General features: G+C 41.6%; 1 protein-coding gene across 6 annotated transcripts in view; it reads right to left on the reverse strand.

The window, feature by feature from the left end:
* The window catches only part of LOC108162212 (neuronal acetylcholine receptor subunit alpha-7), a 64629-nt gene that overhangs the window by 10664 nt on the left and 30063 nt on the right, over nucleotides 1–23902 (reverse strand). For 5 of the 6 annotated variants that reach the window (XM_017296830.2, XM_033393307.1, XM_017296827.2 and 2 more), the window contains 6 exons: nucleotides 18760–18899; nucleotides 8651–8986; nucleotides 8359–8434; nucleotides 4672–4866; nucleotides 3538–3624; nucleotides 1600–1709 (listed from right to left, as the gene is read on the reverse strand). In XM_017296830.2, coding sequence (XP_017152319.2) covers nucleotides 1600–1709; nucleotides 3538–3624; nucleotides 4672–4866; nucleotides 8359–8434; nucleotides 8651–8986; nucleotides 18760–18899 — 944 coding nt within the window. The remainder of the gene's footprint in view (nucleotides 1–1599; nucleotides 1710–3537; nucleotides 3625–4671; nucleotides 4867–8358; nucleotides 8435–8650; nucleotides 8987–18759; nucleotides 18900–23902) is intronic. The other variant, XM_033393309.1, reaches the window with a different exon arrangement.

Raw genomic sequence — 23902 nt, forward strand, 5'->3', positions numbered from 1 at the left:
GCTTCACATCGTTTCACTGGCCTCATTGGCCTCATTGGGCTCTTTTGATTTTCGGGTCACACACACATTGACTAAAACTGAACTCAACTGACATTTTTTTGTCAGGGATTCCACTATATTGCAGATACATTTGCGTATACTAACGAAATCAAATTGACAAAACACCAAGTTCAGCTTGCAAAAGCGCCTCTATGTAGGCATCACAACTAACACAACCGAAAAATTGCAAACAACATAAACGGGCTGGTTGTGTATGAAACAGAAATGCTGTTAAGACAACACAACAACAACAACAATGACAACAATAAAAATTATAATGATAACAAACAGCAACATATGTATACATATTTATTTGTGCAACTATTTGCTGATTTTTTTTTGCATTTAAATTCTATGTATATATTTTTATTTTTAAAAGGAGCTTCAAGAGTTTTTAACTGTCACTGATGAGGAGTTTGTTTCTTTCAGTTTGTTTCAGAACTATTTAATATAATGATCTATAATTTATCCTCAAAACTGTAAGAATAGATGAAAAGTGTAGGTCAGGGCTGTCACAATCACAAGATGGTACTTGCTCATAAGGGAATACAGCTGATAATTACCAAAGAATCTAATCCCCAATGGGTGTCTATTCAGACCAGAAAGAAACCACAAGAATTATTAGATAACTATTGTTCAATCATCTCTTTTGTATCATTTGATACAAACGGACAAATATATCGATAAAAATATTATGTAATCATTTGGTAAACGCTAGTATCGCCATTTTCTGAAACGAGTCTTAAAACTCATTCATAGTTTTTATTGGCTAAAGTCTCTAGCATGATTTTGTACCCTTCTTGAAGCCGCTTTCCGTTACGATTCGTACCGTAAACTATTCAAATTTTAGTGGAAATCTTTCTGAAACTACACCAGTCCGTTGAAAGATACTTTTCCCTTCAGTGTGCGGTCACAAAAGCTTACTTTATTTCTTTATGGTGTTTTATTAATATTTTTTAGGTTTGGTTTTTGGGCTTTGGGCTTTTCAAGAATGGAAACAACACAAAGTAACACAGTACAACAAGTAAGTAAATAACGTGAAAAGAGGAAACACAAAAACATTTCTCTAGCTAGCACATAAATTATTTTTGCATGGCTCTCGTATAAATTTAGCACTTTTTCTCTTTTTTGGTTGAGATAAATCATATAAAAAAATGCTAATACTATGCGACAGTGGACACGGGACCGGCAACGACAGCAACAGCGACAGTGGCAGAGTTAGCGGTAGCGGTAGCGGCTATGGGATCTGGGGGATTGGGATCTGCCCATCCGCGCTCTCCAGCATCCGTAGATGGCTGGAGGGAATGCCTCGTGCCAGATGATGCAGGAGGGCAGATCTATCCCCCAACAGACAGTTGCGGTCCCGTGGCCACTGTGTACTGACTGGGGCTATATCGTACGAGTATATGATGAGTGATGGTCGCTTTTGCAGTGGTTTTATTTTGATTTTCTTTTTGTTGGAGAGTTTGGAGAGTTGGTTTGGTTGTAGTTTTACTTGTACGAGTAGTTGTAGTTGTAGTTGTTTGGGATGGTTGGTGGGTTGACCTATTTGTGACTTACCCATTCGGACATTTCGTGCGTATCAGCATTTCGATGATGATAATTTAATATTAAAATCGTTGACACAACGGATGAAGCTACCATAAACATTATGCAATTGAAATATGTACCTGTTGGTTGGTTGGGCGTGTTGTCAATATATATATATATATATGTATATATATATTACGTATATATAGTATATCGTTGGGTGTGTGTTAGATAATGTACGAGTAATTGTTGTTGTGGTGCATGTGAATATTGATTTGTTTTTTTGTTTCAGATGTTGGATTGTGGTTTTTTTATGTTAGTTCGATAGTTTTGGAGCATTGTTCAGGGTAGCGCATATTTCATAGTTCGGAATCATTCATAGTGTTTGATTTTGGTATGGTTAATATTTGGCATTTGAGAGCGCACATAGTTTTTTCATAGTTTTGTCAAAGGTACACAGTTTGTTTGAAAGAAAGAAAAAAAGGCAAGAGATATATACAAAAATTTAGTTAGTACATTAAATGCAAGAATTTTTGTCTGTTATCTTCTGAGTTTCTCAATTCTTTTAACGGCATAACAAATGTATTGGCATTAAAGAAAAATAAGTATAGGTTTATGCTCTTTTCTTTAACATACACACACACTTAGGTAACTTTAGTCGGAATACTTTAGAAAAATATTAGGTAGGTATACATAGAAGTTAGACACCGAAATCGTACGCCAAGAACGGAATTAGATATATTTTTAAAAATATAAATTTAATATTAAAGTTTTGAAACCTTTTTTTATAGATAGAGGTCGAATTTGAAAATTTAATAAATTTTTTCATGGGTTGTCGATGGGTTGCATTTTTGTCTTCGGATTCATTGATTCATTGGTCATATGGTGGGGTTGTTCCTTGCTCTAATCTTCCAATCTTGTTTTAATTAAAATTAGTATAAAGATATACAATGAGCTATTTGTTCAACGAATCCCTATAGTAAGCCAAACGGATTATTATTTATAAAATAGTAATCGTAACTCATATACGAAATCTCTAGGCAGACTGGAGTATAGTGTAGCACAAATTGAATAATTTATTTTTAATGAGATAAGAACACATTGTGTCAGATGCAGATCCAAAAGACAGATAATTCAAACTGCTATTGAATCGGAACAACCCAACTATATTTTAATTTGTATTTTTCGAAAGATTTCTTGAAAACCGAAACAAAGTATATTTATAGCGTGCAGGAAACTCGTCAAATGTGTGTGCATTATTCAAACCAGTTCATATTTTCTGTATATATATATATAGGTACTGATCATTTTTGGGCTGTTAAAGTTAATATATATACGGGGATATTTATTTATACGTTATTGGCACATATTTAAAGCTTGATAGCAACATTTAAATGCCCTTTTGTTATTTTTAGTCTGTTTTCTTTTTCAAAGAATTTTAGAAACTATTCTCTTGGTTTTTTGGCATCAGTTTGATTTCCTTAAGGACCCCAAAGTCATCGATAGAGTATACCATTTGACTTTTGAGCCAAAGGAAACGTTTTGAAACGAGTCATGGCGACTGATGCTTGGAGTGGAATCGGATTTCACAGGATTGTTTAATTGTGTGTCAAAGTTTTAATATTATAAAATCATCGGATTTTACTTGGACTTTAAAATCATTTTAGAAATGCATGGATATATGTAATGAATATGCAACTGCAATAACTTTAGAGGATTATATGTATATATATTTACTATATATACTGTATACATATGTATACGTGTATGTAGCTATGTAACGATATAATGTATATGGATTGAATAAGGAAAGAAAACACTTCCAAAAGAAGAACACACAAACTCAAACCAAAGGTAGAAACATCGATAATATGATTTACTGTTACGGTTACATTTACATTTACATTTTCATTTGCATTTACAAGAAGCATTACCATCGACTAGTTTCGGTAAACAAAATGGTCTTACCTAACAGAGGCACCGCGTCGGATGTGGCCGGCATTGTCTCGGCAACCATATTGAGAAACACGGTCAGCGAGAGCAGGATGGTAACACCTAGATATCGGATGAGGAAGACGATTAAGTGACGCATGCTCTTATTTCATATAGCACGGGTGTCTGGTGTGATATTTGATGTCGGACTTTTTCAATTATTTGTTCATTAACAGTCGGTCTTTGCTTTGGTGTCTGTCCGTCCTTGTCACCTGGTAATCTACGGCCCTCTAAAGGTATTCCTGTATCCATTTTCCCTGTTTCCAACAGTAGATTTGCTTACACATACTTCTGGCTAATACCGCCAGAAGCTTTACTCTAACTTGTGTAACCCTCCCCTTGATCCAGAACACTGCCACTAGGTATGTATCTTTAAGTAGTTTTAGGTACTTTCCGACACCCACTTGCTACCCATCTATTTCTGTTTTGAGCACTCAACTTTGGCTGAAGTAAAAGTCCTCAACTTTCGTCGAGTCCCTACTGATTTTCCGCCCCACTAATGCTCTGCCCCTGTCCCGTCCGACCAATCGACAGCACATTTGAGGCGAGTGCTTAACAGCCAGCCGGAACATTCCTTACGCCCGGCTCGTTGAACACTTTTTACTACTCAGCTCAGTCATAGCAACATTAAAAGTTCAATAGTTTGTTTGCCAACGCTGGCAAGGATCTGGGCTGGGTTCTGCTGGGACTAGGACTGGGACTGGGACTGGGACTGCGACTGTGCCGTCATCGTCATCGTCATCTTGAGCGACATCAACAACAGGAAGGGGAGCGATGGCAATAGCGAGTAATGTGCCGTGTCAGTCAGTCAGTCGGCGGGTGAGTGGCTCGCTTCGGTTCTCAGTGGGCTCTCGTCGAGCGCTCATCAACAGCATTATGGAAGGCATCTAATTTTAAATTCGCCCGCGCTGCCGACGAGTCTGTCATTATTTAAAAAGTACTTGGCAAATACTTTTGAAGCGGCTCTCGAGCTGTTTGCATGTGTGGGCGGTCGCGGTTCCTCTTCTCCAGTAAGTATATTCATAAGTATTTATGTTGCCTAAGTGGTTTCAAATTAATGTACCTCCTCCACTGTCCCAGTCCCCCCCTAACTATAACACTAGAACTTACCCAGCGATAATTTTTCACCCGAATCCGGTGGCAGAGTGAATCCCAGCAGAGCCATTGAAGCAATCAGCACACAGGGTATAATCAGATTGAAGAAGTAGTAGAGCGTTCTTCGGCGGATGATGATGGCGAAGGTTATATCTATATACGGTTCCGGGCAGCAGTTGTAATAGATCTCGTTACGCTTGCCTGGAACACCTACGGTGGTTCAATTGTACAAAGGGCATTACTACAAGATATATTCGTGGTGGGAAGGCATCTCTGTTTCTTTGTTTCGTTTCCTACGAAACGTACGAGTATACGTATACGAGTATGTATCTGTGGCAGCTTTTACTTAGGACTTGATCTGAGCATTTGTTTCGAGCATTTCTTGGCATAATACAAGTTAAATAGAAGTACGAATACGAGTATGATAGGAGAGTAAGCATTGGATAAGAGTTACGATAGCGTTCTTGGGCATAGAGCAGAGCAGAGCAAAGACTAGAGTTGCTGGTAAGTGTAATTAGATTAGAGGTAATCTTGCCATTTAAAGTTTAAAGTCTGTGTACATAATTCGGAATATTCTTTATAAATATACAAATGTATATGCGATATGTGGGCTATGACATGGCAAGGATTAGGGAGTGATACTCCAGTATGGAGTGTGGAATGTAAAATGAGAAATGTGTTGTGCATGCCGTGGAGTGGGAGTGGGAATGGGAGTGGGAATGGGTGTAGTTGAGTGTAAACTTAGTTTCGGAAAGAGTTTTATTTGTCTAGGCAACTAATTGTAAGTAAAGTTAAGTAAGAGCAGAGCAGAGCCGAGCAATTTACTATGGGGAAAAGTTTTTATGCACTTTGCTTCAAATGTAAATACTAGAAAAGTTATGTGGAGATGGGAAATTTCGTTGCGGGTTATATATGTATATAAGCGGAGAAAGTAAGTAGAGAGTAGAGTGGTGTAAACGGGATTTCATTTCATGATTGTAAATCTTAAGTTCACTTTCGGGCTGTACCCTTTCAACGGTTGCTAGATGCTAATAGATACTCAATGTGTTGATAGGTATGATACAGAAACTAAAGCTCTCCTTGATCTTCCATTAACAACTGAGGTATTGAATGCGATAAAGTATGTACATAATTCCCCAAGCCAGAGTCGGGGAATAGGGTTTTTTGTGTCTAATAATTTATAAAGTCTTAGAAAATGTCTTGTTCTATTTTCTCTGATCGATTCTAAGGCACATACATCCAGATATGCAGAGCCCTTTCTGATGGAATCTACCAGCTGTGAATTGCTATTCTGCCCCATCTTTTTGCAAACATATTCGCAGTAAAAACATTTGGCCGAAAGCCTGATCCATATGCCATCTATGGCTGGCCCAATGCCTCAAACTTCAGACTAAATTATCTGCCCAACTTACTCCAAGATTACCAAAGGGATTACAAGAGCGGCGAGCAAATCGCCTTGGTCGAGTATTTAAAAATAACCCAGCTACCATTCTGCTTTTGGGACCCGACCACAGTTCCTGCACCGCCCATATCGGGAGCACTTTTCCGACACAAAATAATTTGCATAAACTGGCTAGGGAAGGGCAAGGTAGAGGGAAATCGGCCGCAAGTGCGCACTGAAAACAATGGCGGAGAGGAAAGAGAGCCCGCGGAAAAACTTTGGGAAACTCCCGAAATATTACGCACAAAGTAAAAAACAAAAACCAAAACGAAATCAAGAAAAAAAAATGGAAAGCAACCTAAATGAAAGGAGAGCACAATAAAAGCAGTCGACAAACGAAAATAAAATTTGTTGTACAAACTTTTCTTTTGCACTTTTGTGGCTAGTGTGGAGCGGAAAACTTTTCGGCTATACGGAGTGTCCGTATTTGTGGTAGCGCTAATTTATAGTGCACATATACATATATATATATATACATACATATATATGTGTGTGTGTGTGTGTGAGTGGGAGAAAATGCAGACGTATTTGCCCTTTAATTTCTTAATTGGTTCTGGTGCGTGGCTTCTGCAGAGGACTAAAGACCAAAGCTCTTTTTCATTTTCCCCACCGCCACCGCCCCCCTGGGTGGGAGTTTTCGCTGACTGGGAAAACGCTTTCGGATCGAGGGCGTGGCTAGACTTTCTGCCAGCTCAGCATTCTATGCGGAAAAGTGCAATTTAAACTCTGTCTGTGAGTGGTAGCGTGCTGGTGTGGATGTGGGTGTGGGGGGTTCAGAGTTCGTATTTAATTTAAATTTCTTTCATTCTGTGCTTCTGTAATTTGTGTTTCTCTTGTGTTTCCAAAAAGTCCAGAAAGTTTATTTATTCGCTTTGCTATTTATAATTTATAAGCCTCACTGAATGAGGAGTAGAGTATTCAATTGGATAATTAGAGAGGGATAGAGTTAGGATAGGAGATGTATCCAGAAGCATAATTTCATCAAGGACCTATCGAACCCAGGTCATCTACAGTACATACTATATATGCAAACTTCAAAAGGTTTGGGTCTACGACTGTCTCTGTATCTGCAGATGGTTGGTTTGTATTTTGGTTACGAGTATATGTAAATACATTCTATTCAGCATTCATTCGTAATCGTTGTACATGCCGTTAGCTTCGATAAAGAAAACTATAAAATAGATTCCAGGATAAAATGTTCTAAGTGGAGTGCATACACGGGCCAGGCCTTACCTCTTGATTAGGTTAATGGTAATGTCAATAGCTCCTAATAATTAGCACCTGCGATTGGAGTTGCATAGTTAGGCTGTTGTGTAACGGTCTAACCTTATGCCACACCAATCAGAGCTCTTACAAAGGGCAATCGAAACGTTTACGCGGCTATTTCGGACTTTAAAAGTTAATGCGCCCAAAGATAGTTTTGTGATAGTCTAATTGAAAACAGAGTTTTTGGTTTCTTTGATGTTTTGAAAGAGTAGAGTGAGTGGGAGAACACTGGATAAGCGTGTGGGTTTTTAGTGAAGTACGAAAGTAATAGAGTATAGAGTAATGTAGTACGGGGTTAACAGGTTTACAGGTTAACAGGGTTCATGAAGTGCCCTACTTCATTCCGTATTCATTGACCTCGAATGGGATGATGGGGACTGAGAAGTGTAAGAAATACGAGTATCGAAGCAGTGATATGATAATAAACGCTCTCATCTTTAGCTGATTGAAGGTGCCCGGCAGTGCTTTCCACTGCCCCAGCACTGGTTCAATCGGCTTCCGATGAGCAGACGCAGTCGGAGTTTCGAACGGAACGAGTTCGGAACTTTAGTTCGCAGCTTGAACCCTGCTTGCAGCTTTCAGACTTTTGTGAGAGAGAGTAAGTAAGATAGAAACAGAGAGAGTGAGTGAGAGAAAGTTACAAGTATAGTGTGTGTGTTTTTGTTTTTGTGTGCGCTTTGGGTACACAAAAGTAATCGGCCGCAAGACCGTCATCTCCTCTGGAGTGATGAGATGAGAAGAGAACTGTGGTTCGTTTTGCCAACAGACAGGCGGCAAGATGAACTTCCACACACGGAGATTGGGGGAGTAGTATATGAATTAATTTCTCAATTTGTATCTGTATCTTTATCTGTATCTGTATCTGAAGAACGTGAGTCACTCGCCAAAGAAGCAACGGCTGCTGAGAGTTTTGGAGGTTTGGATTGTGAATCTGGTTCTTATGTCGGATATGTAGAGGATGTCGCTTTCGCTCCGAACGACGTTGGCTTACTCACCCAGTAGTTCCCACTCGCCGTTGAGCACGTAACTGCTGATATCACCGCCAGTTTCATCTTGTAATTGTAAATCCAGCTTTTTATATATATGATATTCGGGGAGAGGGTAGAATAATATAAATATTTTCGCTCGCTTCAAACGAATACAGCAAAAGAAACGAAAAAGTACTGAGGAAATCAAAAGTTCTGTCGTAATTGAGTGTAATTTGTAATTAAGTAAGCAAAACAACTACGAGTCTTGTGAGTACTTCCTGGTTGCCCTGCTTGTGCATTGTTGGAGACTGAACCAAACCTGAAATCCATCATAGGTCCAGCTGCCGAACTTCATCTCGCAACGCTGATCGTCAAAGGGAAACCACGTGATATCTATCTTGCATGTCGACTTAAAGATTCCCGGCGGCACATACAGACACGACCCGTTGTTCCTCACCACGACATTAGTCTGGTAGGTGCCGTCGAATCCCTCGTCGGCGCTGTTGTACATCAGCACGTCCGGCTTCCAGATGCGATGCGGCGGTATGCGAAGATCCTTCACTCCCCCGTAGTCGGAGGTGTTCCAGCGGAGGTTCATATCGTTCCACTCCAGTTTCAGCCACACATTCGTGACAAGCAATTGATTTTTCTCGTCCTGCAAAAAGGCATGCCAAACAGCAAGTTCATTACACACGTCGCTCGCAATCAAATATAATTAATTAACACACAAAATTGTATGAGTATGTACATATGTATGCATGTATATATGTCCGAGTATGAACAAACTCTCATATAACTTTATTCAGCGGAAAGTTTGCACAGCCATTTTTTCATTTTTATAACGTATTTCCGGCCACAGCGGATGCGACCTGAGGTGGGAATTGGTCGGTTGCCCACTCATGCATGTAAAATGGCAAATGAAAGCTGAAACAACATCTGAGGTTGATTCGAACTGGAAATTGTAGAAACTGTAACAGCTGTCCAGATTGAACAACAATAAACTATTTGCTGTCTATAATTAAGAAAGCTTTCGCTGTTCAATTGTTAAAAGATTACCTAACATATTTTATTTTTTTTAGTATTTTTTTGTCTAATTTAATGCCCAAAATAATGTGGTAACCACAAAAAAATGTGACCCGCTCTTGTCTTTTGGGACTTTGCGCCATACATACCAACGAGAGCGGTACACGCGGCTTATTTTTGCGTGATAGGACTGAGACTCCTTATGAGAATAATATTTTCTGATATATATATATATTGAAAATAACCCCCGGCTCACTCGCTTCGCTTGTGCGTGACGACCCAAAACTTATTTATGTGGGCTGTCACGGATGATTAAAGATACACTTCTTCGGGATTATATAAGTATTTTTGTATGTTTTTATGTGTATCCATAAAACCCTGTTTCGGTTTGTCTGCCATTCTGTATCGATCTCTTTGCAAAGCTCCATCAAACAGTAGAGCCGTGAAAATGAAAAGCCTAAAAGCCTGACAAATTGTTCGCGAACTTTAATCAAGAGAGCTACATTTTTAAATGCAATTTAACCAACCTGCCGCCTGGGATGCGCCCCAATAACCAAATCCGCGCATTACAACAAAACCAGCAGCGGCAACAACAGGAGCAGGCCAACTGCTCTTAAAAAATTCACCAACTGCACACAAGGCGTTTGTGTAATTTACAATTAAATGCCTGAAATATTCATGGTCCACTCGGGCAACAACAACAGCAATGGAAAGCAACTCCAAAAAGCTGTCTAAAATGAAAATGAAATGAAAACAACTGCGAAAAACAAAATCTCTGGCGCTTAGCTAACAAAGAGCGCCGAGAGCCGTAGGGACGAAACGAAACGGAGCGGAGCGGAATGTAACGGAACGGAGCAGAACAGAGAAGATTCGGGATGAGCACCGGCATCGCATTGCACAAATATTTTGGCCGAGCAATTTCCGTTAGTCAGTGTGCAAGTGCAATCACAAAATGGGCTCAAATGTGCGACAGAAATGCGGTAGAGATGAAATGGAGCCACCGATTGCCAGCTGCACGAGCCACTGCAACTGCTCCAAGCACACACAGGGAACAGGACACAGGACACACACACAGACACAGGGCCGTAGCAGAGTCAATATGTTTTTTGGTGGATACCCGCACTGTGGAAGGGTGGGGGAGGGCGAAATCGAAGCAGCGGCAAATAGAACATTGTAAAGGAGGGACGTGGCAGGACTTGGTAATATTGTGGTCATAACGCAGTGCAAGAGCAAGCACGGGACGTGTCTCTGTGCTGGGCTGGCTAAATATAGCCATTACATTATTGCACTTGACTGCAGCAGAGTCCATTTCAGCCAGCTGCCTCTGCACCCCTCCCCCTCGCCCACACACACACACAGACTAATACTCCGCACGCTTATATTTTTCTGCGGTGCACTTTGCGACTGACACACACAAATACCGGACGACTAAAAGTATGCAATGGATTTGCTGCTCCTGCTCGTACTCCTGGAGGGCCGAGGGCGGAGCACTGAGCGAGAGAGGACTAATAAAATTCCGTTTTTACAAATTGAGTTTTTGTTAACGCTCACTAATTTTGTCGGCTTACACATGGAGTGCATTTTCGGATGGTTTCCAGCACCGTAATTCATTTAGCGGGCCACGAAAACGAAATGAGTGCTTAGGTCTTCGGATTTCGTTAGGTGAAAAGGCAGAATAATTCGCTTGCTGTAATCTACTTCCTGCTTTTTCATGTAGATTGATTTTAGATATAGTGTACGTTTTCCTTTCATCTTTAAGCCTGCGACGAAGAATCCACTCCCAATCAACTGGTGACTCTTCCTCTCTGCGGGACGGTACGATGGCTTCCCTTTACAATTTATCCTTAGTTAGGTAGGGCTCCTCTTTCGGTCACTCCCACTCCCACTCTAGCCTGAATTCCACTTCCAATTTGCATTTTATATGCGAATGTTCATTTGCAGCAATACAAAAATGTTCCATACAATTATAATGGTGAAACCGCAAAAACTGTGCTAGCAAAAATGAGCAAAATTTAATTAAAATGAAAAATAAAAATGCACGAGACCTGGGGCAGGATAAAACGAATTAATCATACTCTAATGTATTCATAATGGTCTGGTCCCAAATTTAAATTACTATAATATTTAAAAGTTAGCCCTTAAATATCTTATTAGATTGGTTTAATAAACAAAAATGGTTTGCTGCTGATTATCGTTTAACATAAACGCAAAAATGGTTAAAATGCACTTAAAAATCAAGTTTACAACAAATTATTCTAATTTTAAACAAACACTGGCCACATCTTTATGTATTGTTATTAAAGAATGAACAATTTTAAAGGTGTTGTCCATTTTGTATCAAAGTTTCCAAAACGCGTGATATAATCGTGATGTACATACGCACATACATGCACATATTTTTTTTTTAAATTTTTTTTATCTCTTCTTGGACGTTGACATGCAATGACTGCCGTCTGACTGACTGACCGTCAAGTGGCCCGTATAAAACCAGCAGAGGGCTGTTACGCGAGCATGCAGGAAAAATAGCTTTAGACTAATATTCGAGGAATATTAGCACTAAAATTACTAAGAGAACTAGGCATGCACTCAAAATAAAAATACCACTACAATTACTAATTACTAGAAAGGTGTGTAAGGATTAGTAATTTAATAAGAGGAAGAGAATTAGTGGTGATGTATGTAGATGTAAGATGAGCAAACGTCTAAGCAATTCAGTGATGCCTCTAGAGGAAGTACATAATTATGACATGAGCCGGAGCAGACGGGTCCCGGAGCCAGACGAATGCATACGGAAGTAGGAAAAAGGTGGCTCCTTTTTGTGGCGGTGGCTGTATAACTGTCTAGCTGTCTTCCTGTTGCAGCCTGCAGCGTGCTCCTGCAGGCCAAGTCAGCAGATGAATGGCCTGGAGGGAGAGGCGTGGTTGCTTGCTGCCTTTGGTTTTTTTCTTAGAGGAACAAAACTCTCATAAACGAAGCTTATTCGCATTCAAGTAGTGCATGAGTATTTGTCCATATGTATGTGTCTGACGGTCTGTGCATGAGTATCTGTGTCTGTGGTAAAGGAGAAGTATAAATAAATGGCAGCTATGAGCGGCAGTTGTTGAATTTTAAATGAGCAGAATAAGCAAACGGCAGAATTTTTATTTTTGGCGCTGCTCTGTGCTGCCTTCGACCAGGCCAAAGACAAGGTTCGGCACGCGGAAATTTTCATGCATACAAACAGAGGAGAGGCGTTCAAACGAGCATGTGTATGTGTGGTACGGAAACACGCACAGGCAGGCACAGAGAGAGCCACAGATCCAGATACAGAGCCATAGGCAGAGGCAGAAGCAGAGTCAGTTCATTGACATGGGAAGCCACAGCAACAGCAGCAGAGTTCGGGGAATTTAAAAAAGCAACTCCAAACAGAACGAGTCGGAGTGGCAATGTTGGACTAGCTTCGACTATAAGATACCCGTTACTCGGGAAAGATCTAGGCAGCCCTTATACGAATATACCCAATAGAATTATGATTACTCTGGCTGTGCCCAACAGTTTTTGTCTCTATATTTTTCATGGTCTCCAAAATTCTAAAACGGGCAGGAATTTGATGCACCGTGAAACTCTACGAGTACCGGCTATATAAAACTGAACTCATTCCCCACGCAAAACTCGCACACTCCGCACAGACCCCACACATACATAAACACACATGCAGTGATACACAGACGCAGACAGAGGCCTAGTTTCTCATTGTCCTGTGTGCATTAAAAATGGCTGCCCCAGCTCGACTTCATTACTCATTTTCCGCTGATATCCGTTGATATCCAGCCCCCTCTCGCCCTGCATCTACTTAATCACTTCCCCACGGCTGAGCCCCAACCCACCCAGCCCCCAACCGCATCCTTCGGTTGCTCCTTGCTTCTTGCTCCTAGCGTCTTGGCCCTTATCTGTATCTGGGCCGGTTTCCTTGTTGTGCCGCTTCTTTTGCCGGCTTGGCTCCCATTGACGCCAATTAATCTACGCCTCGCTTTGTCTGCGCCTTTTTAATTAATGCGCCCGGGAGTTGTTTTATTTGTACTCTTACTTTCCCCGACCCGACCCGAGGCTCTCGAAAGCTTCCCACTCTAGGGTTTTCTTCAGCAGAGGTCACGAAGGGAAACTTCAGTGCTTCTTTCTGCTGCTCTATCCTCTCTTTGTTTTCCATTGCTTTCCTCGTCTTTGCTTTCACATTTTTTCAACATGGCTTTCGATTATTCCCATTTCATTTGTCATTCTGCCTGATTACAGAGAAGGCCATAGGTATGCTCATTCGGTTACTGCGATGAAGAAGATGTTCGTACCCAGAAAATCGATTTGGAAGCCAAAATCTGCAACTGGATCCAATCTATCCAATCTATAAAAATTGTACGGCGACTCTCCTTAAAGTTGGTTTATTTGTTAAGCTACTGAATATCAATACAAACGCTTATCTAAATGTTATCTAACATTCTATAAAATTCAAAAAGAATCGGTTTTTATCTTGGCATCGATCCTCTTACTAGTAATCGAGATATTCTCCTTCTCTCCTTGCAAACAGATAAAGCATATGTTCATTTTATCCTTGGGGGAAATAAATTTCATTTTAGGGTATGTAACATTCTTTACTATCACTCCTTCTTCAGGTTCTTTAAGGCATTTGTGCAATTGTATACTTACGAAATATTCGTATTGACTCGCAGAGAGCTTTCCCTTTGAACCCCTTAAGTGGCCCGATCATTGTGCTCATTATTTCCATCTTTGTGCGCCATTCAATATGCATTCCATTCCATGGAGTATGGAGTCTGGAGTGTACTTCAGTGTGGGGATTGCATTCAGTCGGCGCATTTAATAAAAAAAAACACTTTTATATTCATTCCTTCCGCTTCGCTGGCAGACCAGGAATTAATTGAAACTGAGTGCAAGAAGTTATTTTGCTTTCGGGGCCGTGCGTGCCTTGCTCGCACTCGCAAAATGCAATTAAGCTGGCGTGTGGGCGTGTCTGTTTGCACATTTTAAAGGCGGCTCGGCTCATCGACGCCCTCCAGCACGGCAACAGACTTTTCGGCGAAGTTGGCTTTTCCATCACGTCAACATGTGTTTATGAGCACGAATGGCAAACATTTGAAACTCCATTATCAAAATGATAGCTGACGGCAAACATTTACAAGGCATTACCCCGAGACCACGACCACATCTACTCGCACACGAGTATATGCAATTTACATACATATATCCTTCGAATACATAAGCCCAATCACACACTTCTGACCAAACGAAGGGAACGTGTGTTTGTATCGGTATCGGAGCACTCAGGGCTCGCATCGAGTTAATTAATTCGATTTTACGTTATTATACGTTCTAAGTTTGCATTTAGTTTGCAGGCAACCCCATCAATTTATATTTGGCAGGAATTCAGTCTAAAGTTATTGCGGAAAGGCATTCAAGAAATAATTAGGCAGTTTCATAGAAACATAGATGAAGCTGTCAAATTAATATCCAAAGAAAAATGAATTTGAATTGAGGAACATTCTTCCATTAATTAAGCAGAAGCATTTTCCCGTTAATCAGAACTCCATCCAAGGTACAGTGTTAGTCATTAGTGGGTCAAAGTGCTGCTCTAATTCCGACCACAAGCCAGCGAGCAATCCACTGGATTGGACAGGAAAAGCTTCCGGCCAGCCCTCCTTTGCATATGTGAGTGTGTACTCATTTGACAAAGTTCTATCCACAGAGCGGGAAAAGGAGAGACACTCTCGTCGAGTCATTTGAACATGCAACAACATCAATCAAAGGGAAAGTCCCCAGTTCTCCTTCCCCATTTCCCGTTTCCCACCCAACGACAGACCACAGCCGAAAATGCATTGAAATCGTTGAAAAGTATGCCAAGCATGTCCATAACCATCTCCTCCGCGTGTGAGGGTGCGGCACGTGAGTGTGCGAGTGAGTCCTGTTTGTGCTGACAAAATGCATGCAGCCGCAGGTAGCATTGATGGCTCCGCCAACAGAAATAGAAAATAGAAGCTAAAGCAGAGTGCAACATGATTGCATTCTAATCTCGGTGCCAGGCGTGGCACATACCCATACCCGTAACAAGGAGCCCAACCAGACCCGTCACACCATATAAGTTTCAAAAATATTCAACTGCAATTTCCACACACTGGCATAGAAGTACTCATGTAAGCAAAAGGAGTCCTTCTCACAGTTGACCTCCTCTGGGAGCAATTATGAAGAAGGCTCTATGTAAATCACATGCGATAAAAGTGCATTTCAGATGCCAAGTTTAGATTAAGCTGAGCCTGCTATTGTTGCTCAAGTCCATGATTTAACAGCTTCCCTCCTAGTCGCCAGATTCATTTGGCAACATGACAGATAACCGTAATGGAGGAGAAGGTCCTCTCAATTCGCTGCAGGTGGAGCTGGAGCTGACGAAGAAGTAGACGTTGACGTTGGTAGATAGGTAAAATTGATGAAAGAGCTCTCCATCCTCTGCTCGGTGTGCGTGTCCTGCCCCATTTTAAATTGAATTGAAGCTGAATTGAATCCTGCTGCCGGACTCGGGAGCGGACTAGGAATGGGAATGGACTGTCATGGCAGGTGCCAAATCTTTAAATTGCTTGGGGACCCAGCTGCTGCTGCGGCAGGTCACAAAAAATATGCAAATGCAGCTGCAGCCCCTGCATTTAACAGCTAAAATATTGCCAGTGTCAAATGCTTCGATTTCCCAAAGGAAAACTAATGGCACTAGTAACCTGCAACTGACTGCGCCACGCTGCCAAGTGTGCTAAGCGGCGGCCGAGAGAAATCGTTCTTTTCTGCCCTATTATCCTTGAACGGGCAGACGCAGACTTGGCAGAGGGTGGAGTTCTCACCATTTATTATCGCGACTCTCACATTGTCGCGCCATATGCAGCTAATTTCGCTCGATAACGAGCTCCCGTCAGGCATTAGCAACATTTGATTGCCACGACATCTAAGCCCGCGAGTTATACAGTCGAATAAAAATTTGAGTATGTCCCAGCTCACTGCGGTTCCCATAAACCGCGTTTCTTGCGTCGAAAGGTGATAACTGCTACCCAATGCCCACTTCCTCCCCAACTTGCTCCCCAAATGACCCGATTCTGGTTTTAATGCTCCCCCTGTTCCCAGTTTCCAGATCCCAGTTCCCAGTCCCAGGTTTTCATGTAATTGCGACTGCGCTTTAAGTGTGCGTGCTGCAGTTTTACTGCCACCAGCAGTGGCAACAACAAACGACAGTGGCGGTGGAGGTGGCGCTGGAACTGGCGCTGGCACTGGCGACGCATTGTGCCCGTTTCTTCATTCAACTTCATTTTGCACCAGCAACAGCGCCAGTCGTACTTCATTGCTTTACCCACACCCTGCCCCACGACTCTGCCAAACGAGTCCCCACCCCAGCCCTCTGGTTTATATGTTTTGGCAGAAGGTGTGAACAACACATGTGCAAATTTTATTTATTCATTTTATTTGCATGCCAAGTGTGTGCGAGTGTGCTGGGCTCAGAGTATTGTAAATGCACTGAAAGAAAATTTAACTTGTCGTTTTATTAGATCAGAAAAACACCCGAATTTCAGAATCTATCAGAGCAAAAAGTCAAATTGTACTCAGAGGAAGTTGGTCCTGCAAGTGCTCGTGTTAATACCTCATTTGTTAATTGGGACAGAAAAATTATGTCAAACATAAATTTACTTAAAACACTAAAAGCAACACCAAACACTTGCAAGTAATATTCGAATTTAGTGCTGTGTATAAACAGTCACAGAATAGTCCTTAAACATGGATTAGAGGCTCAGTGACCGCTGCGAAGTATCCTGTTTTCTCTCAGCGTACTCGGAAATGCTCTTTCGCTGTTTGCATTTGTTGTGTGACTTTTAGCGCGTCACTGAATGCGCAGTGTTCTAGCGTCTGGGATCGTTTTCATTTTTATTTTATTCCCGCTGCTTTTTTACTTGTGCTACGTATGCCAGAAGCAGTCGTTCAGCTTTCAGCTGGTTGCTGTTTTTCTTTTCATGCCTCATATGAGTGAGTGTGAGTGGGTGTGAGTGGGTGTGAGAGTCTTTTGTTTGTGCGCTCCATTTTGCTGGATCCAAACTTTGTGCGGAGGCAGAGCCAAACAAACAACTCTCACTCAGATACACACCATCCAACAACCAAATGCAATGCAGATCTAATATGAATTGAGGTTGTCTCGCTAACAAAGGCAAACGCCTCGCTTGGACTTTTCTAACAGTGTTCACCTTTTTCCCTCCCACCCATTCGCTACTCTCTTTCTCTCCCGGAGTTGTCCGTTTTCCACCGCTCTCTTGTTGGCCTCTCCGCAATTGTGAGTTGCAGAAAAGTTTTTTCAACTGATGAATACAGGCGGCGGCGGCCACCCCCTTAAAGGTGAGAATGAGTCAAACACCGCACGTGCCACATGACGTTGCATGTAATTTTCTCGACAGTGCCAGTCAGGCAGGATATGTATGTCCTGTTTGTATATAGGCCAGAGGTGCTGCGGAAAGAAACGCCAGCTGCCATTCAAGGAACAGCCAACAGACAGGACACAGGTGCAAGCGTATATGCAGGTGCAGGTGCAGGTGCATGTGGCAATGTGTGGCTGTGTGGCAGTGTGGCAGTGTGTGCCTTTGGGTTGTGTGGGTTTCTCTCGGGCAAATAATTAAAATTTCACTTTCTTGGCAATTCACTTTTTATACAAAAAGAAATTGTGTCATCAGGGATTCTGTTTTGTGAAAACTTGGTGCATACTTTAAGGCGTATTCTTTAAAAGCGGGTACACACTGAAACTGAGAGTGGAAATTAAATCCTAAAATGCATTGAGTAATTTAAACGTCCTGCTGCTATACTGTAGCAATTTCTCCGGATATTTGTACTTTGGATGGGACCATATATGCGAGCTATGTACACAGTCCTTCCCGTTCCGAGTTAAAATTTTTAAAGAATAATTATTTCTTACTCAATTCAGTCATATAACTTTGTTTCTGACAACACTGAATGATACCATCTTGACAGGTCTTGTGTACCCTTAGGTTTCACAGAACGAACCGAATATTGTTACCGTTCAGACGAGTTTTAAATAATGATGCCACAGCATATTGCCCGGGGCAGATAGCTAGTACTTGGGGCGGTTTCCCTTCGGAATTCATATGTTACTGGAGCGAACCTTTGTTATTGTATTACCGTCTCTAGTATGTTTTACTTTTACTTATGAATACTCGTAGGCTCCAGTAAAATGATTATCGATTAAATAATAATTTGTTTCTACCGTTAACCAACCTCAATGTTATTCCACTATGCTATGCGAGTTTGCTATATTTATGAATGAGTTAGTATACTCGAACAAACATTTAAAACATGTTATAGATATAGACAATTATATTTGCTACTTACCACATCAATAATTTGCATTAAAGTTAAACCAAAGCTTAATTGTAACGGGTCCGATTCATTGAGAACGGGACGTTCTAGTGTATTATAAGGATCCAAAAGATCATGTAACAGTCTCTTTTCATGATATCCTGCTAGGCAAACTGCAAGTAAATAAAGTAGGAATTAGTATATGAAACTTTTCAGGACAAGGAAAAAGGATCACTGCAAATGTTTGCCATTTCATAGAAGCGCCGCAAATCAACATCAATAATTCATGTGGGGAGGCCCCAGCAGGGCAGGAGTTGCAGAAACTAAATTTATTGATATGCGAAAGTTTACGAGTTCTTGGTTTTTGCAACTTGTTCCTTGGTCTGGAGCCATGGTCTTGGATCGCTTGACGTCTGTGTCTCGGACCTGTTCATGGTTCTGGTATTGGTCCTGGGCTTGAGTGTGGATTCTGGTCTTGTGTGTGCATGCGGGTTGCGCATTCGGCGTTGAGTTGGAAAGGCAACAGTAGAACCAGAATTCTGAAAGGATGGCAGAAAGTTTGCGTTTCGGTTGTCCTTTTTGCCAGCAGACATACATATGTAAGATGTCCTTCTCTCTCCCTTTCCCAGGTCATGTCCCTGTCCCCTATTTTTCTCTCTATGTGACTCTATTGTTCTCTGGCAGTCGCATAACAAAAGGAAACTTTTATTGAGCAAAAGTTTTTCACATACAAATTTTCTTGGAGCGTTTTTCCCTGGCGATAATAGATTGCCTCACACAGATACGCACATAGAGGAATACATATACACATATATTCATATGTATGTATATGCACAATTGTAAGAGTAGAGAAAGACATATTCGCATCGTTATCGGAGAATTATTTATGCATGAATGTGGACTACAGAAGAAACTACAACGACTACTACAACAACTAAAGAAAGTAGATGAGAAGGAGCAAACTTGCTTGCTTGCTTGCTCTTTGCCTCTCAATTTAATAATTTCTTAAGGGTGCTCCCCATCCCCACCAATGCTGCCATCCTGCCACCTCCCTTTCAGCCCACACAATAAGCAGACACTAAGTAGCTATAAGTTCGAGGATTTATTGAACTGAGCGATTGGGAATGCACGAATGCAGTTCATGTGAAAATAGCTGCCGATGGGAAAATAGTCTCGGACAATTGCAATTGATGAAGTTCTTGAAAATTGAATTGATCGCAATTTGCTCTCCTGCATAGAACATTTCATTAAACTGAAGTGAGGTTTAATTCAATTCCACCTTTTGGTGGGGTGCTCTTGTCTTCCAGGGGCTTCCTTTCTGCTGACAGCAAAGTTTCTGTTTTACATGGAAAACTTTTCCCCTTTTTTTAGAAGCTTACCTCTCGCTTAACCCAAAAGATTTGCATAGAAAATGAGCAGCATTTAAGAATTATGCACATGAATTTTTTAGTTTTAATTTGTCTTTAGTCTTTTCTCTCTCTCTCTCTCTCCCCCTCTCCCTGCTGCTTCTGTTACTGCTCGCCTATTTTCTTCTACGTTTTTGCATATTTCATTCGCTTTTCACGCTCTCTTCCTTGTTCATTTAATATTAAAACAAAATGACGAGCCTGCAGGCAAAAGGAAAAGTAGAGAAAAAATGCAGCTAACGAGCACGGGCCAACAATGAGGTAGGGGGAGGGGCAGCGGCAGGGGCAGGGCACCTAACTGGGCCTTTAAGGCAAAGCATTGACACCAACGCATAGCGAAAGGAAAAATGAATGAGATGCGAGCACAAAGCAACAGGAGTGCAACAGAGAACCCAGAAAGAGACAAAATACAGAACACACACAAAAAAACAGGGCAACGTCTGATGAAGTGTCAAAATGAATGTGATAATAAAACAAATATGAAGATGAGCGAGACAACAGAGAAAGCGGAGAAAGCGAGGAAGGCGAGGAAGGCGGGGAAGATACGGATAGAGAAGCAGGAGCTCTGGGGCACTTTCATTGTAGCTGAGCACAAAGGACACTTTTGCCGACTTTTGGTTGCGTCAGCCCAAGACGAGACTTTTGTTTCAATATTTCTTTGTTGTGTGCACCATCGAAAACCATCAAAAAAAATCTAGAAACATCCCATGGACCATCCAAAAGCAAACGGACTAACTTTTTCGTACTGCCACAGTTTTCAGGAAACTTCGTTGATAAATAAACATACTGAAGTCACCCGAAAATGGTCCCTTAAAGTGTGCCTCCTTGCCGCCTCCTTCGAAGGACGCTCGTTAATGGCTCACATGGACAATGTCGGGAGTCATTAACTTTCCATTTTTGTGGCCATCATCTTCAACTTGGCCTCCACCTCAACCTATCATTCTCGTTTCTCTCTCTCTCCATCTACCTCCCTCCGTTTCGGGGTAGACTTCTGACATTTCCAAATGCCTTTTCAATGGCTGCACTTCCGTTTCGTTATTTTTCTTCGCTTTTTTACCGTTGTTGTCGGCAGGCCGCATAAAATTGCAATTTTATTGCAGTGGAGCATGAAAAAGTAATTGCTATTTCACAAAGCCAAGTCAAGTCCTGGGCCAGACAGAGACAGCCGCAGGGACGACAGAGAGAAACAGCTAGTGGGAAGCACGGCAACAGCTGAAGCTTTGGACGCCGACGTCGACGCGGACTATGCCAAAGCCACCGCAATGGCATGGGGTGGCGTGAAATTTAATGTTCAAAATAAAAACCGACCAAAATTGGTTAGAAAATGCAGCTGCCCGAATACACACGCAGAGCAACAGCAACGTCAGCAACGAAAATAGCAATAACAACGACCTGAAATTGGCCGACTTCTCCACGAAACGAAAAAAAGTTCAAATTGCCGAAAGAGAGAAATAAGTAGTGTGTTATTTCTTGGCTTCGTAGATATCAGAAATGCTGATACTCTCCAATTCGGACTTCAACTTAGGGATAACTGGGACATCTTTATACCATAAAGATTGTTATTCTTCTTAATCGTGAATAATTTGTGGTATATGTACATATTTTTGGCATAAGCAGCTGTCTATACAAAGTTTATATTTGGAATCGCTTAAGAGTGAGTTTTATTCCAAATCGAATTGAGCAAAAAGAGCCCCTCGTAAATGGCCAAGAAATTTCTTAAGTTATAGGTAATCTTTGTATAAGAACAAACTGAAAAATTACACACTCTGTACAAAACTATTTCCTACAAATTTGTAATTTTCAAAAGGCATACACTCTCCTTTGAACGACCACAACATCGAATGGCAACCAAACGAACGTATAGGCATCCCTTCGCCCATTTCTCTTCTCTACTCTACTCTATACCAGTATTCTCCTCATAAGCCATATCCGAAGCATACCACGTGAGAGTAGGCATACGAGTATATACCTACTGGATAAATATTTCGGCTCGGGCTGTCCGCCGATATTAAAAATTGAAAGCAAAACGGAAACTGACGCGGCGCCAAACCACTTAAGCCTGCAAAAGCCAATACAAAATGATGCTCGGAGAAAAGCAGCCACGGAGATAAAGAGATGGGGAAAAATATGAAGCCTGACGGCTGTCTGCCCTGACTTTTATTCGTGCTGGAACCCACTTTGGTTGGGGCGCCGCACCTGCTAATGGCCGTAGAGGGAGACCAGAAACCGGAGAAGCGAACATTTTAATAGCTCCAAGGTGACGCCTAACCATTCAAAGCTTAAATTATGCAATAAAATTTCCAACAACAACAAGGGAAACGGGTTACTGCTCTAACCCTCCCCCACAAATCTCTCGCTCTACAACATTCCATCCTATACATCCCCATAACCCACACCCGTACCCGTATAGCTGCCCTTAATTGGATGGGGTCTGGGTGCTGGGAAAGCATTTAATTGCTTATGACTTTCTTGTTTTCCTCTTTCCAGTTTTTCTTTTTTTATTTTGTTATAGAAATGAAGAAGATGGAGTATAACCTGAGACAAGAGTAGGCTTAAAAAATGAAACAAATCGATGAAGAGATGGACGGATAGGAGAGTGGATACTTCTCACATAGAGAAGCTTTCCAACAGGCCCTGGCATTGCCGGCAACTCCGGCAGAGCCATCAATCAAAATTCCTTGTGTCCACTATTGAAAATTATGAATGCTATCGTATTTGATGATTGATTTTAGTCCAGGCAACATTCCTCCCCCTTTATCATCCCACCCCTGATCCGGATCCTTTGTAATGCGTTTGAGGTGGAGTGGGGATGGGTTGGGGGATTATTTGTATTTGGATGATGGGCCCATCATCTGTCTCACGTTCGGGCTCGTGTGGCCGAGTGCGTGTGCTCCATAATGCAAATGGCAGGCATGACATTGTGTTTTTTTTTCTTGTACAACCCTTTAGCTAATGATGGAAGGGAACTTGTGACATTTATCGTATGCGAGCCGACATGTCTGGATATATAGATTGATAGATCTGAGGGGGAGTTGACATTTGCGAAAGTTTTTCAATAATCCATGAGAATATCTCACGGAGTGGGTTCGCCATAGGCTTTTCCTAGTCCTCGATAGAGGCACTGAGGGCCCTGCAAACATATAAATATAAATCGCCTGAAGTGGGTGTGGATTCTTTGTCTATTTTCGTTGAGCACACAACCTGAAAATACGACTTTTTACCTTTAACGTACGAGTACGTTGGGGATTATTAATATTTTCTTTTTATAAACTGACTACATTCGCCGACTTCATCATGCCCTTGTTCGTTATCGAAACAGAAATAAAATCAACTTAGTCATCTCCCGTTGATGGGATGGCATCGTATGGCATGGGGCCAAGGAGTGGGCCGAAACCCTGTCAAATGCGCAAAAGTCTTGAATTCTTGAAGCATGCCAAAAGCCTTTCCGTAGCAATAAATGTCATACTTACAAAACATGACCAGAGAGCAAAAAAGAGAATCAGAGAGAGAAAGAGCGGGGAAACAAGGGAACGCGGAGGGGCACTTGGCTGGCCAACCGGGCGTATGAACGATGTCATAGGACCAAGCGCATACTCAACACACTCATGAATACAAGTACACTAACAACCACACGGATACGGTACGGACACACAGTCACACATGCGGCTGGTGTAAGCAACGTTGACGTTGTTCAAAGTTTAAATCTGATTAGCGATGGCAGCCATGGGGGGAGAGAGGGAAAAGCAGACTGTACAATATTGCCAGGGCGG

This window comes from Drosophila miranda, chromosome 4 (genome assembly GCF_003369915.1).
Source record: "Drosophila miranda strain MSH22 chromosome 4, D.miranda_PacBio2.1, whole genome shotgun sequence".
Classification (NCBI taxonomy): domain Eukaryota; kingdom Metazoa; phylum Arthropoda; class Insecta; order Diptera; family Drosophilidae; genus Drosophila; species Drosophila miranda.